Source organism: Mauremys mutica, chromosome 22 (genome assembly GCF_020497125.1).
Source record: "Mauremys mutica isolate MM-2020 ecotype Southern chromosome 22, ASM2049712v1, whole genome shotgun sequence".
Classification (NCBI taxonomy): domain Eukaryota; kingdom Metazoa; phylum Chordata; order Testudines; family Geoemydidae; genus Mauremys; species Mauremys mutica.
In genome coordinates this window covers 19,085,213-19,099,469 of record NC_059093.1, presented here as the reverse complement: position 1 = coordinate 19,099,469, position 14,257 = coordinate 19,085,213, and the positions used below count along the sequence as shown (strand labels likewise).

Below are 14,257 nucleotides of genomic sequence, written 5' to 3'. Positions count from 1 at the left end.
AGCTGGTGTGGTTGTCCCTGGGGCCACTCCAGCAGCAGCTGGTGTGGCTGTTCTGAGGGCCACCTGAGCAGCTGGTCCCAGAGCCAGCTGCTTGGGTGGCCCTGGGCACACTGGGCCCTGCAGAAGTCACAGAGGTTACAGAAAGTCACAGAATCCGTGACCTCCGTGACAGACATGGAGCCCTATACATAAACTATTAATTTAAAACAATGGAGCTCGAAGATACTTAAACTTAATTCAATCGGGTCTCTCAAGGATAGGAAGGAAATTGCTATATCTGTCACATCTCCATGTAAAGAAGTGAGTGTAACTAGGGCTCTTGACGAGAAGCCTAGAGGAACCCATTAGTTTATTTCCTGGATGGCATTTCTGCCAGGACCTTTCATACTTTCACATTTCAACTATTCAGGTAATAAACATTCTGCTAGCAAGCCAGCATACATCGTCTCATTTGACAGCTATCCAGTATCATATTTCTCTTTAGAATCTATCAGGCAGAGCTGTCACATGCCGCTGCTTACCCTTATTACCCAATATCACTTGGGTGTGAACTTGAGACCTGATTTACCTCCCACCTGGTTTCTAGGGCATGTGTATGATGTTCCTTTGTCCCTCCAGGGTTCCCCAGCCTCCCTGGAAGTAATACACGATCAATTCTTTGGACCAAAGAGAGAAATCATGTAGAGCACCTTGCCTTCCTCTGAAGTGGTTCTCAGCCATGCCCTGTTTTAACAGCAGAGGGTTCACAGCAGGAGAAATTCCTTAAACCCCATAGTCAAATTCCATTTTCTGCTCCGCGTCCTCAGAGCTTGGGGCTTGTGGACTCCAGCGGTTTAACCTCAGCTTCTCTGGGGTGAGGTGGAGGAGTATCGATCCCCTACCCCACTGGGGTGGCCTTTTGTTCCCCACACACTGAGCCAAGGTGAGCAGAATTCCCTCTCCAACCTGGCTCAGGGTCTTTTACATTTTCACAACCCATCAGAGACTGTGGGAAGAAGTTTCCCTTCCTCTCCCTGTTACCCTGGAATTGAGGAGAGTGTTACCCCAAAATTTAACTGAGCTAATTGCAGCCATGTTGCGTGCATTCAGCCACCCATTAATTAATAAAATAAAACACCACATAGTTAAGGGATAATTTGGACAAGCAGGGCTTTTGGAGACAAGCTAAAATACTAGCCCAGGCTTGCAGTTTCTGCAAATCTGAATGGGAGGAGGGGAGCTCTCCTAATTCCAGTGATTCCCATGGGACTGCTGGGTGCTGAGCACTTCTGAAAATTTGACAGTTTTGGTTTATGTTTCTTATGATTGACTTCTCTTGGGCTGCATTTCCGTATTCTGAAGGATACCCTGGTCTGCTTGCATACCATACGTATATGTTCACAAATATTGCTGAGAATTGCTTACACAGTATTATCTGAAGTTTAAAATGCAGTTAATACCCTTTATAGTACTATATGCAGGAGTTCTCCAGCTATTGTTCTGAAAGCATGGTATTTACATAGTGTCAGCAATGATTTGTTAGTGCTGAATCCAGCTATTGGCCATTAAAATACAATTCAGTGGCTGACATTCATATTATCTTATCAGGTAATTGAAGAAATTGAGGAGATGATGCAGAATTCCCCAGATCCTGAAGAGGAAGAGGAGATCTTGGAGGAAGATGATGGAGGAGAAACTTCTTCTCAGGCTGATTCAGTCCTGTTGCAGGAGATGCAGATTTTGACACAAACCTTTAACAACAATTGGTCCTATGAAGGTGAGGACATGTGGGAAGGGCAGAGGGAGACTTCAGTTTGGGGCTTAGGAAAGTTGAGGCTGTTCATGTTTTCACTAGGATACTATTCAGTTCTCGCAGTTGGTGTTATAATACAAGGTATTTTAAGTCTTGTTTGAATAAATGTCTCTTTCATCCATATTGCATGGACCTCTCCCTATAATTCTATTGTCGAGTGTGCTAGTTAGATCTGCTAAGATAGAGTTTGGTTACTGGGATACCAGGAGGAAGCATGAGCAGGAGAGCACAAGAGGGAACGACTCCTGCCTCATACTGAGAAAGCAGGATGATCAGCGAGTTATCTAAAGTGCCTATACACAAATGGAAGAAGCCTGGGAAACAAGCAGGGAGAACTGGAAGTCCTGGTACAGTCAAAGAATTATGATGTGATTGGATTAACAGAGACTTGGTGGGGCACATGACTGGAGCACTGTCCTGGATGGATATAAACTGTTCAGGAAGGACAGGCAAGGCAGAAAAGGTGGGGGAGTTGCACTGTATGTAAGAGAGCAGTATGATTGCTCAAAGTTCCAGTATGAAACTGCAGAAAAACCTGAGAGTCTCTGGATTAAATTTAGAAGTGTGAGCAACAAGGGTGATGTCATGGTGGGAGTCTGCTGTTGACCACCTGACCAGGGGGATGAGGTGGCTGAGGCATTCTTCAGGCAACCAACAGAAGTTACTAGATCACAGGCCCTGGTTCTCATGGGGGACTTCAATCACCCAGATGTGTGCTGGGAGAGCAATACAGCAGTGCACAGACAATCTAGGAAGTTTTTGGAAAGCGTAGGGGACAATTTCCAGGTGCAAGTGCTGGAGGAACTGACCAGGAGCAGAGCTCTTCTTGACCTGCTGCTCACAAACAGGGAAGAATTAGTAGGGGAAGCAAAAGTAGATGGGAACCTGGGAAGCAGTGATCATGAGATGGTCTAGTTCAGGATCCTGACACAAGGAAGAAAGGAGAGCAGCAGAATATGGACCTTGAACTTCAGAAGAGCAGATTTGACTCCCTCAGGAAATTGATGGGCAGGATCCCCTGGGAGGGGGACAGGAGTCCAGGAGAGCTGGCTGTATTTTAAAGAATCTTTATTGAGCTTGCAAGAACAAACCATCTCAATGTGTAGAAAGAATAGTGACTATGGCAGGCGATCAGCTTGGCTTAACAGTGAAATCCTTGCTGATCTTAAACACAAAAAAGAAGCTTAGAAAAAGTGAAAGCTTGGACAAATGACCAAGGAAGAGTATAAAAATATTGCTCAGGCATGCAGGAGTGAAATCAGGAAGGCCAAATCACAATTGGAGTTGCAGCTAGCAAGGGCTGTTAAGAGTAACAAGAAGGGTTTCTACAGGTATGTTAGCAACAAGAAGAAGGTCAGGGAAAGTGTGGGCCCCTTACTGAATGGGGGAGGCAACCTAGTGACAGACGATGTGGAAAAAGCTAATGTACTCAATGCTTTTTTTGCCTCTGTCTGCACAAACAAGGTCAGCTCCCAGACTACTGCACTGTATGGGGAGGAGGTGACCAGCCATCTGTGGAGAAAGAAGTGATTCAGGACTATTTAGAGAAGCTGAATGAGCACAAGTCCATGGGGCCGGATGCGCTGCATCCGAGGGTGGTAAAGGAGTTAGTGGATGTGATTGAAGAGTCATTGGCCATTATCTTTGAAAACTCATGGCAATTGGGGGAGGTCCTGGATGACTGGAAAAGGGTAATGTAGTGCCCATCTTTAAAAAAAGGAAGAAGGAGGATACCGGGAACTACAGGTCAATCAGCCTCACCACAGTCCCTGGAAAAATCATGGAGCAGGTCCTCAAGGAATCAATTTTGAAGCACTTTGAGGGGAGGAAAGTGATCAGGAACAGTCAGCATGGATTCACCAAGGGCAAGTCATGCCTGACTAACCTAATTGCCTTCTATGATGAGATAACTGGCTCTGTGGATGAGGGGAAAGCAGTGGATGTGTTATTCCTTGACTTTAGCAAAGCTTTTGATACAGTCTCCCACAATATTCTTTGCAGCAAGTTAAAGAAGTATGGGCTGGATGAATGGTCTATAAGGTGGATAAAAAGCTGGCTAGATCCTCAGGCTCAAAGGTTAGTGATCAATGGCTCCATGTCTAGTTGGCAGCCAGTATCCAGTGGAGTGCCCCAAGGGTTGGTCCTGGGGCCAGTTTTGTTCAATATCTTCATTAATGATCTGGAGGATGGTGTCGACTGCACCCTCAGCAAGTTTGCAGATGACGCTAAACTGGGAGGAGTGGTAGATACGCTGGAGGGTAGGGATAGTATATAGAGGGACCTAGACAAATTAGAGGATTGCAGGGCTACCCAGAAGGGGGGGCAAGTGGGGAATTTGCCCCAGGCCCCGGGCTCCGCAGGGGCTCCCAAGAGAATGGGTGAGGCTCCTGCCCCAGCCCCGGCCTGACCCCCATCTCCGCCCCTCTCCTGGAGCCTCAGCACATCCAGCAGCGTCCCTGAACAGCGGCACAGCTTGGCTCCGGCGGGGACCCTGAGCTCCGCCCCGCTCAGAGCCGCATGGTAAGGGGGTGGGGCTGCGAGCTCCAGGCCAAGCGGAGGGAACTCAGGCCCCGCTGGAGCTCGCAGCCCCACCCCCGTTACCATGTGGCTCTGAGCAGGGAGGACCTCAGGAGCCCCGCCTGAGCCACGCTGCAGCTGTCGAGGGAAGCTTCTGGATACGACGCGCTGAGGCTTCGGGTGAGGGAGGAACCGGGGGTAAGGGGCTGGGGCCGGGGGGGTTGGATAAGGGGCAGGGAGTCCCAGGGACAGTCAGGGGACAGGGGGGGCAGAGGTTGGGGGGGCAGTCAGGGGACAGGGTATGTGGGGGGTTGGCTTGTGGGCCTTCCAGGGGTCTGTCAGGACTCAACAGGGGGGTGGATAGGGGTCGGGACAGTCAGGGGACAGGGAGCAGGGATGGGGTCCGGGGGTGGGGTGGGGTCTCTGGGGGACGGTGAGGGGGCAAGGAGCAGGATGGGTTGGGGATTCTGAGGGGGGTGGGCAGTTGGGGGCAGGAAGTGGGGGGGTCAGATAGGGGGCAGGGTCAGGCTGTTTGGGAGGCACAGCCTTCCCTACCCTAAAGCTCGTTCAGCAGTTTGAGGCTTGCAGAAGAGCCAAGCTGTTAACTTTTCCATTAGGGCTACCATCCCTTTCACTTCTCAAATGGCAAATTATAGTCTACATTTAATTTCAGCGCCATAGGGAGATTCATGTCAGGGGAGGGTAGCTTCATTTAAAATTAGCCACTGGGGGAGGGATCCACATGAGAAGAGCAATATCCTACACCACCTACCTCCTTCCCGACCCTACCAAGGGAGACCTCCCGCCTGCATTCCCTGAGGCTTCAGAGGGGTTAATTCAGTGGTTCTCAAACTTTGGCCTGGTGACTCCTTTCACATAGCAAACCTCTGAGTGCGACCCCCTCCCCTGGGTTAATTTAATGTTAACACCCTGTGTCCATTCACATGCATGTGCTATTTTGAGCATGTCAGTTTTCACAACATAGGCTCATCCTAGATTCTGGAACAAGCTCAAATGCTCAGTTCGTGGAGTATGTACATAGTCTGTACTAAAGACAAACCCACAGTAACCGTCTCCAGTTTGTGAGGGACCCCATGGAGCCAGTCTCTAGGAAACAGATAAATGCATGGAGGTTAAGTCCATTAATGGCTGTTAGCCAGGATGGGTAACGAATGGTGTCCCTAGCCTCTGTTTGTCAGAGGGTGGAGATGGATGGCAGGGGAGAGATCACTTGATCATTACCTGTTAGGTTCACTTCCTCTGGGGCACTTGGCATTGGCCATTGTTGGTAGACTGGATACTGGGCTGGATGGACCTTTGGTTTGACCCAGTTCTTATGTTCTAACCTAAATGAACCCAAAGTTATAGAGACAGATATGAGTCAAGGAAGCCAGCAGAGTATCAGAAACCTGGAAAAATCTCTGACTGGATGGGCTCAGGCGTTTGGTCACAAGCTGAGGTGGTTCTAAAGTTTTGGATTTTTTTTTAAGTAGAATTTTTTATTGTTTCTTTAAACAATCAAACACAGCAAGCAGCAAATATTTGGCCACACACTTCTGAAACCCCAAACCATATTCAGGTTTTGGCAGACTAATTTCAGCTTTTCAATTAAAAAAACCACAACAAATTTTGAAGGAAAGTAAACATTGTCCGTGATTTTTTTCTGCTTTTTAAAAACCCCTAGTTTTCGATCAAAAAAAAGTTTTGACAGAAAATATTTGTCCAACCCTTTTAATGAGCTTTAGTAGCTTTTAGCACTAGCTGATTCTGAGAACCTTGTAAAGAAGTTTTCTCAAAACTGGGTTTGTGTCAAGATGCGGAAGGTTTATTTTTCCCAGGGCTGCTCGTGGGGGGGAGCAAGTGGGGCAGTTTGCCCGGGCCCCGGAGAGACCCCCACGAGAATATAGTATTGCAATTTTTTTATGGAAGGGGCCCCCGAAATTGCTTTGCCCCAGGCCCCCTGAATCCTCTGGGCGGCCCTGGAGGATTGGGCCAAAAGTAATCTGATGAGATTCAACAAGGACAAGTGCAGAGTCCTGCACTTAGGATGGAAGAATCCCATGCACTGCTACAGACTAGGGACCGAATGGCTAGGCAGCAGTTCTGCAGAAAAGGACCTAGGGGTTACAGTGGACAAGAAGCTGGATATGAGTCAACAGTGTGCCCTTGTTGCCCAGAAGGCTAACGGCATTTTGGGCTGTATACATAGCAGCATTGCCAGCAGATCAAGGGAAGTGATTATTCCCCTCTGTTCGGCACTGGTGAGGTCACATCTGGAGTATTGCATCCAGTTTTGGACGCTCCACTACAGAAGAGACGTGGAAAAATTGGAAAGAGTCCAGCGGAGGGCAAAAAAAATGATTGGGAGCCTGGAGCACATGACTTATGAGGAGAGGCTGAGGGAACTGGGATTATTTAGTCTGCAGACGAGAAGAATGAGGTGGGATTTGAAGCTGCTTTCAGCTACTTGAAAGGGGGTTCCAAAGAGGATGGATCTAGACTGTTCTCAGTAGTAGCAGATGACAGAACAAGGAGTAATGGTCTCAAGTTGCAGAGGGGGAGGTTTAGGTTGGATATTAGGAAAAACATTTTCACTAGGAAGGTGATGAAGCACTGAACTGGGTTACCTAGGGAGGTGGTGGAATCTCCTTCCTTAGAGATTTTTAAGGTCAGGCTTGACAAAGCTCTTGCTGGGATGATTTAGTTGGGGATTGATCCTGCTTTGATCAGGAGTTTGGACTAGATGACTTCCTGGGGTCCCTTCCAACCATGATATTCTATGATTCTACTAGAGGTGATAGATCACTATAGTAAAAAGAAAATAAAAGAGCATCAACAAAAGTCCTCTCTGAACTCTCATTTAAAAAAAAGAAAGGGAGAAAGAAGTTGCTTTTTGGGGCCTCATTTTACTCATCTCTAAAAAGAGATAATAATTACTTTCTCATAGGGGAACTGTAAGAGTTCATTGATGATTGTAACACTCCTTTAAGACCTCAAATACAAAAAATAACCAAATAAACTAACAAACTGAATGCTCAATATAGTAGGTAATCTAGAAAAACTGCCTATGTTGTAAAACTATTAGTTAAAATGTTCCAGAAGTGAAACACCAGCGTTATTAGGGATTTACATTCACTCAGCAACTACTTAACAATCCAAATGGTGACAATTGAAAACACATATTAAAGCCATGATTCCTCATTCAGTATTACAAAATGCAATGTCATACATCTAGGAATAATGAATCTAAGTCAAATTTATAGAATGTGAACTGTATCTTGGAAACCCATGAATCTGACAAGGACTACAGAATGATGCTGAATAACAAGCTGTAGCGGGGGGTCACCCGCTCCTGTTATAAAGGGCTTAGAATAGCCCAGGAGAGGGCTGTGGCTGGAGGTAAGCAGCCCAGACTGCTTGGGGAAGCAGCCTCAGCTGTGGCCATGCCCCAATCAAGGGCCAGCTGGCCCTTATAAGAAGGCAGTGGGCTAGGAGAAGACAGACACTCTCTCTTGCCTTTGTGAGGGAGGGGCCTGGCTGCGGGGGAGCATACCTGAGTACCTGAGGTGGAGCAAGGCTGGGAGAAGGCCAGAGAAGCTGAGGAGCTCCAGCCTGGAAACCCCCAGGCTGCTGGGCTAGTATAAGGCCGAATAGGTACTGGGGTTGTAGGGGGCAGCCCAAGGGTAGGCAGAGGCAGCAGGTCCAAACCTCCCTTGCCTGTGATGAGTGGCTTAGATACTGCAGTCTGCACCAGTGAATGGGGGCTAGATAGGGACTAGGCAGTAGCCATATACTGAGGTGAGGTGGGGATATGGGGTGGGGGTTCCCCTGGAAGGGGGGAGACTCAGAGACTGAGGGGTTACTGCCAGGTGGCAGCACCCAGTGGAAAGGGGCACCAGAGTCTGGGAGGGACACAGGGGCCCAGCGGTAGCGAGACACTGGCTGACAGAAGGTGCTCTGGAGGCTGGAAGCTAATTCCCTGAGAGACCAGCAGGAAGTGCCGCAGGGATGAGTCTCACATCGCTACACAAGCTACCATGAACTTCCAGTGGAAAGGTGTGTTAAGAGGGCTAATGTTGGAATGCTAAATAGGTGTAGGGTGGTGGCAACACCTTTTTATCGATAGTTATGTCTATCAATAGGTATATGAACAGAAAGAGAAAGAGTTTGGTTGGAAAGTGAAACTACTTTAAGATGTTTTATAAAACTTTTTTTCTGAAAAGACGTTGATATAGGATCATGGATTTCTTTATGGCTGATGTCATATTTTGTCTCCATTTTTGATATTTCATTTTGAAATAATAAATTAGAAAGTCAACACAAATGTTAGAAAGCCTGGAAGTCAGAGTCAGGGTTATATTTTTATTAAAAAATTAGACAATAAAGCATTGTTCATAGGACAGGAGAAGCCTGCGTCATTTTGCTGGCCAGGGCAGAAAATGAGTTTAGTTCCCCCTACAGCCCTAAGAGCAAAAACAACAACAAAACCCTACAGTCAGCCAATCAGTGGAGTTTTAAAAAAAAAGAAGAAAGAGAAGGTGGCTCACCAACCAGCAAAGTAAAAACGGTTGGCCAATCAGAGTGGAGGAAGAAAAAACAGCTGAGTGGCACAGCCTGGAAAAAGGCACTCAGGCAACCTTCCTGCACACCCGCCTGTACAACCACTCCTGTCATAGGATAACCAAAAACAAGCAGACTGGTCTGTCAACTGACAACATGCATCTTTACTGTGTTATTGACTCCAAAACCTGAGAAATTAGCTAACCAGTAAAAGTGGTCAGAAACTGGGTTTTTTCATGTGTCACCCCTCTAACCTCCTGATTTCTAGCCATAAAGCTGGACGCCATACAATTGCTCATGTCCTGTCTCTGCATGAGGGTGGGTGATTTATTTATTTATTGTATAAAGTTGAGTAAACACCAGTTCATCAATTCTTGAGAAAGAGGAAAGTTAAAAAAAGTACACTTTGGCCATTAGAAAAATGTATTTGCCACAACCAGGGATACATCCTTTATGTCAAACGTACACCATCTGTCTAGGCAGTTTTTCAGTACAGTCACTATAGTAACTAAGCACTTCCCAAGAGTAGAAAACCACAACCATGATATTGCCCTTCTTCCTGGCTGATGAAAGACCAAGAGTTAGGTGTGGGGGGGTTGCATTTTAAATATAGAAGGGGATGAGTGAGAAAGCTTAGGCAAAGAGGGAGGTATGCAATTAGCTCTTATGTCATAAATGTCCATGGTCATTGTTATTTTAGCTGGCAGTGAGTTCCTTAGTCCAGCTGTGGTGAAAATTCTGTCTGCCACAGCCACAAGCCTCCACAAGTGATCATAGTTTTATTATTGCACTGCAGTGTAGCTGTTAGGGATGGTTACAATCGTGCAGGGAGAGAGAGGATGTCTTTCAGATAAGTAGGGCCAATTCCATTCAGGGCTTTGAAAATCAGGCCTGAGAACTTTAATTGGACATGGTGTTTGAGATGACACCCGTGCACACAGCAGTGTGATGTGTTCCTGCTATGTGTTGCTGCATATTACATCCTGTCCTATACAGCATGTTATCATAGGGTCGGTGCTGGGGCCGGTTTTGTTCAATATCTTCATTAACGATCTGGAGGATGGTGTGGACTGCACCCTTAGCAAGTTTGCAGATTACACTAAACTGGGAGGAGTGGTTGATACGCTGGAGGGTAGGGATAGGATACAGAGGGACCTAGCCAAATTAGAGGATTGGGCCAAAAGAAATATGATGAGGTTCAACAAGGACAAGTGCAGAGTCCTGCATTTAGGACGGAAGAATCCCATGCACTGCTATAGACTAGGGACCAAATGGCTGGGCAGCAGTTCTGCAGAAAGGGACCTAGGGGTTATGGTGGACGAGAAGCTGAATATGAGTCAACAGTGTGCCCTTGTTGCCAAGAAGGCTAATGGCATTTTGGGTTGTATAAGTAGGGGCATTTCCAGCAGATCGAGGGATGTGATCATTCCCCTCTATTCAGCACTGGTGAGGCCTCATTTGGAGTACTGTGTCCAGTTTTGGGCCCCACATTACAAGAAGGATGTGGATAAATTGGAGAGAGTCCAGCGGAGGGCAACAAAAATGATTAGGGGGCTGGAGCACATGACTTACGAGGAGAGGCTGAGGGAACTGAGATTGTTTAGCCTGCAGAAGAGAAGATTGAGGGGGGATTTGATAGCTGTTTTCATCTACCTGAAAGGGGGTTCCAAAGAGGATGGATCTAGACTGTTCTCAGTGGTAGAAGATGACAGAACAAGGAGTAATGGTCTCAAGTTGCAGAGGGGGAGGTTTAGGTTGGACATTAGGAAAAACTTTTTCACTAGTAGGGTGGTGAAGCACTGGAATGGGTTACCTAAGGAGGTGGTGGAATCTCCTTCCTTAGAGGTTTTTAAGGTCAGGCTTGACAAAGCCCTGGCTGGGATGATTTAGTTGGGTTTGGTCCTGCTTTGAGCAGGGGGTTGGACTAGATGACCTCCTGAGGTCCCTTCCAACCCTGAGATTCTATGATTCTATATTTAAGCGATATTCTTACAGGCCATTAAAAACTGACTGAAAATAAAAATGTATTGAAATATACTCAGGTGACTTGAACCTCATCCATATACATGATTATTGCTCTGTATTAAACAAATCTTTCCTCAGAATGGTGAGGTAAATTCCAGTTACTTTTCTAGCTACCTCTGAGATTGAGGTAAACTGGTCAGGATTACCTGGGGCCCTGTGTGTGTGATACCCAACAAGTAGGGTACTTATGCAGGAGTCAGATTCAAACCCCCTGTTCTAAAGCAAGAAACTGAACCTAGATCCCTTTCACTAGTAAAGGACCCTAAGCACTAGGCTACTGCATATGCTACAGTAGTCTCAATCTCTCCTGCTGGAGCTGTTTCACTTTGTGTAAATAATTGAACATTTAGTAGACCAGGGACATGAACCTGATTCTCCCACATCTCCCATGAGTGCCTAGCCACCAGAATATCGAGTTAATCTCTCACTTTCTTTCTCTCTCCCAATGAATATGTAATTATTGCTTCAACAGGAGAGATTGAGAGAAACTCAGCCCAGCATATACAATTGTAAGTGGGGGTTGGTCACGCTATTGAAGAGTGTTTATAGCTGAGACTCCTCAGCAGAGATAGGTGCCTAAATAAATCTGTGAATCTGGGCTCTAAACCCCTCCCCTTTGCTCCACATTTTGCTGCGGGCTAGTTTAGCTGGCTGTATGCTCAGCTTCCTGGTGGCTGAGGATCTCATTCTTAGGTGCCAAACTCTTCCCAGGCATTATATGGGGGGCCTGCATAGGAGTTAGGTGTTTGCAACATGTAACTCCTTTTCAAGATCTAGCCCCTAAGTGCTTTTGAAAAGTTTACTCACTTCTTTTGATTCAGAAGGATACCAAAGCACCTTACAAACTTTTACATATATATATATATATATATATATACGTATGTATGTTATTTCATCACTACTGAAATGCAGTTGTCTCTGAAATGCAGAAAAAACATCTTTTTAACAGCATGCAGCAACTTTGCACAACATTTTTCAGCAGGAATTAGAATTAATTTATATCAAGTGGAAATTACAGGAGGGATGTCAAAGAACCAATTTAATTACCCAAATTGGCATTTCTATCTAGCCATTCTCAGGTATTAACGATAGTATTTAGGCATTGTTTTGGCCAAGACATCAGTTTTAACATCTATTCTTTGCAAAAGTGTCATGGGATTTTTAATAACTGCAAGTGGTCAGGACAGCAGGTTTTACATCTTATCTGAAAGCTGGCTCCTCCAGTGCCTAAAGCCCCCTACTGCCTTGGGGGAATATTGCTTCCATACTGACTGCTGGGGCAAAAGGCTGTTGGTGTCACAACACTCATCACTGCAGTGCCTAACTTTTAGATGCCTTGCCACCCAATGGAGTCCACAGCCCCAAGTTGGGTGCCCAGGCTCCCTGTACAATGCATGTGGAGAGATAGGTGTCTAAGAATGGGATCTGAGCCAGGAGCTCCCTAAACTAGCCAATAGGAAATGCTGAGGAGAGGGGTTTGGCCTAAGCCCCACTACCCCAAAGGAGTTAGGCACCTAAATCCAGGTTAGAGGGGGCAATCTCTCCATTCAGGATTCACAGCTGTGAATCCTCTCCTGGAGTTAGGTATCTAACCCCTTTCTCACAAGGAAGAGAAAGTGGTGCCTGTCTTATAACTTTAGCCCAGTGACAGAGCACTGAGCCAGATGTGGGAGACCGGAGTATAGGCTGCCCTTTCTGGACTCTCTTCCACTTCCCAAGGACTCTCCTTTGCAGTGGCAGGCTCTGGCCTCTGTTTCTCTCTGGAGTGGAATCTTGCAATCCAGCCACTCTCTGACTAGGTCTCTGGGTTACACCTCCTCATTTTGTCCAATCAGGGCCGGCTCCAGGCACCAGCAGAGGAAGCACATGCCTGGGGCAGCACCTGCTAAGGGGTGGCATTCTGTCCATTCTTGGGGCAACACAGTCCGGGAAGCTTTTTTTTTTTTTTTTTTTTGCTCCAGCAGTTAGGGTGGCAGTCCAAGCGGCTTTTTTTTTTCGCTTGGGGCAGCAAAAAATGTGTCCAAAGTATAATTTTTTCTACCCAGTAGAACAGCTTCCTCAAGAGAGACTGAGAGCGCCCCTCTGTAGAATTCCTTGTAGCCCAGTAGTTAGAGCACTTTCCCAAGAATGGGGGACACCCAAGTGCTAATACCTCCCCCCCATGTGGCAGAGAGGGGGAATTAAATATGAGTCTCCCACATCCTGGGTGAATGCAGTAGTCACTGATCTAAAGGTCATAAGGATGGCACCACCTCCTCCTCTGGTGGCCATTTTATGTGATTAAGTGGGCTCTGAGAACTCCGACCAAATTAAGCCCCTCAGGAAAGATGCAGGAACACCTAGATAGGTGCAGGAACACTGGGGCTTAGACACGAGATAAGTATGAAGGTGCCTAGACTGTGCATGCTTCCTGGTAGGATTTTATGGACCTACAGATTTTAGGTGCCTACAGAGTTAGGAGGCAGCTGAGTGGGGGTTTCAGGATCTGACTGGCACCTAAATGTTGGACTTATGTGGCAAATAAGCACCTTGCTCAAAATGTTTCCTACTTCACCACCAACTCCATTTCCTGCAGTACCCTGGCTTTTCATTGAAGGTCTGAGCAGGACCAACCCTGCTTAGTTTGGTGCTACTTCAGCCTAATGAAATTTGGCTGAAGTCATACTTCTGGAAACTGGCAGGTTTTATAGTCGTGTACAGTGATGTACTTAATTTAGCAGTTTTGTACCAATGAACATGAATCATAATTTAAGCAGCCAGGCTTAAAAGTGCCATGTGTCTGTGGCACTGGTTGAACTTTTCTGACATTCCGCTCACAAGACACAAAATCTCTGCCCGATATTACTCATTTGCATCCAGTATTTTTAAGTGAATGTGTACCTCTTCCGATTGTGAAGGTTTGGAACAGATGTCAGTGTCTGAGTTGGCCGAGCTGCTGGATCACGTGGAGGGTGCCATCCGTGACTACTCAGAAGAGCTGGTGCAGCAGCTGGCTCGTCGAGATGAGCTGGAGTTCGAGAAAGAGGTGAAGAACTCCTTCATCACAGTGCTGATCGAGGTCCAGAACAAGCAAAAAGAGCACAGAGAGCTGATGAAAAGGAGGAGGAAAGAGAAAGGCCTGAGTCTTCAGAGCAGCCGAATAGAAAGGGGCACCCAAATGCCTCTCAAGGTATGTGAGAAATCCCCACATGCAGTGAGACATTGCAAAGAGTGGATAGGGGTGATCATAGCCATTCTGGAGAGCCTATCTCTTTAAAGAGATAGGTATGAAATGGGTGCTTATAATAATCGGAAGCAATCTTCAGATTATTTAATTTAGATAAATGTATCGATTTAAAGTAAAAGCAGCCTTCCCCCCAGAAG

General features: G+C 46.5%; 1 protein-coding gene across 8 annotated transcripts in view; it reads left to right on the top strand.

The window, feature by feature from the left end:
- FEZ1 (fasciculation and elongation protein zeta 1) overlaps positions 1-14,257 on the top strand; it is a 162,836-nt gene that overhangs the window by 99,471 nt on the left and 49,108 nt on the right. For all 8 annotated transcript variants that reach the window (XM_044996817.1, XM_044996818.1, XM_044996816.1 and 5 more), the window contains 2 exons: positions 1,588-1,756; positions 13,792-14,063. In XM_044996817.1, the coding sequence (XP_044852752.1) occupies positions 1,588-1,756; positions 13,792-14,063 (441 nt within the window). The remainder of the gene's footprint in view (positions 1-1,587; positions 1,757-13,791; positions 14,064-14,257) is intronic.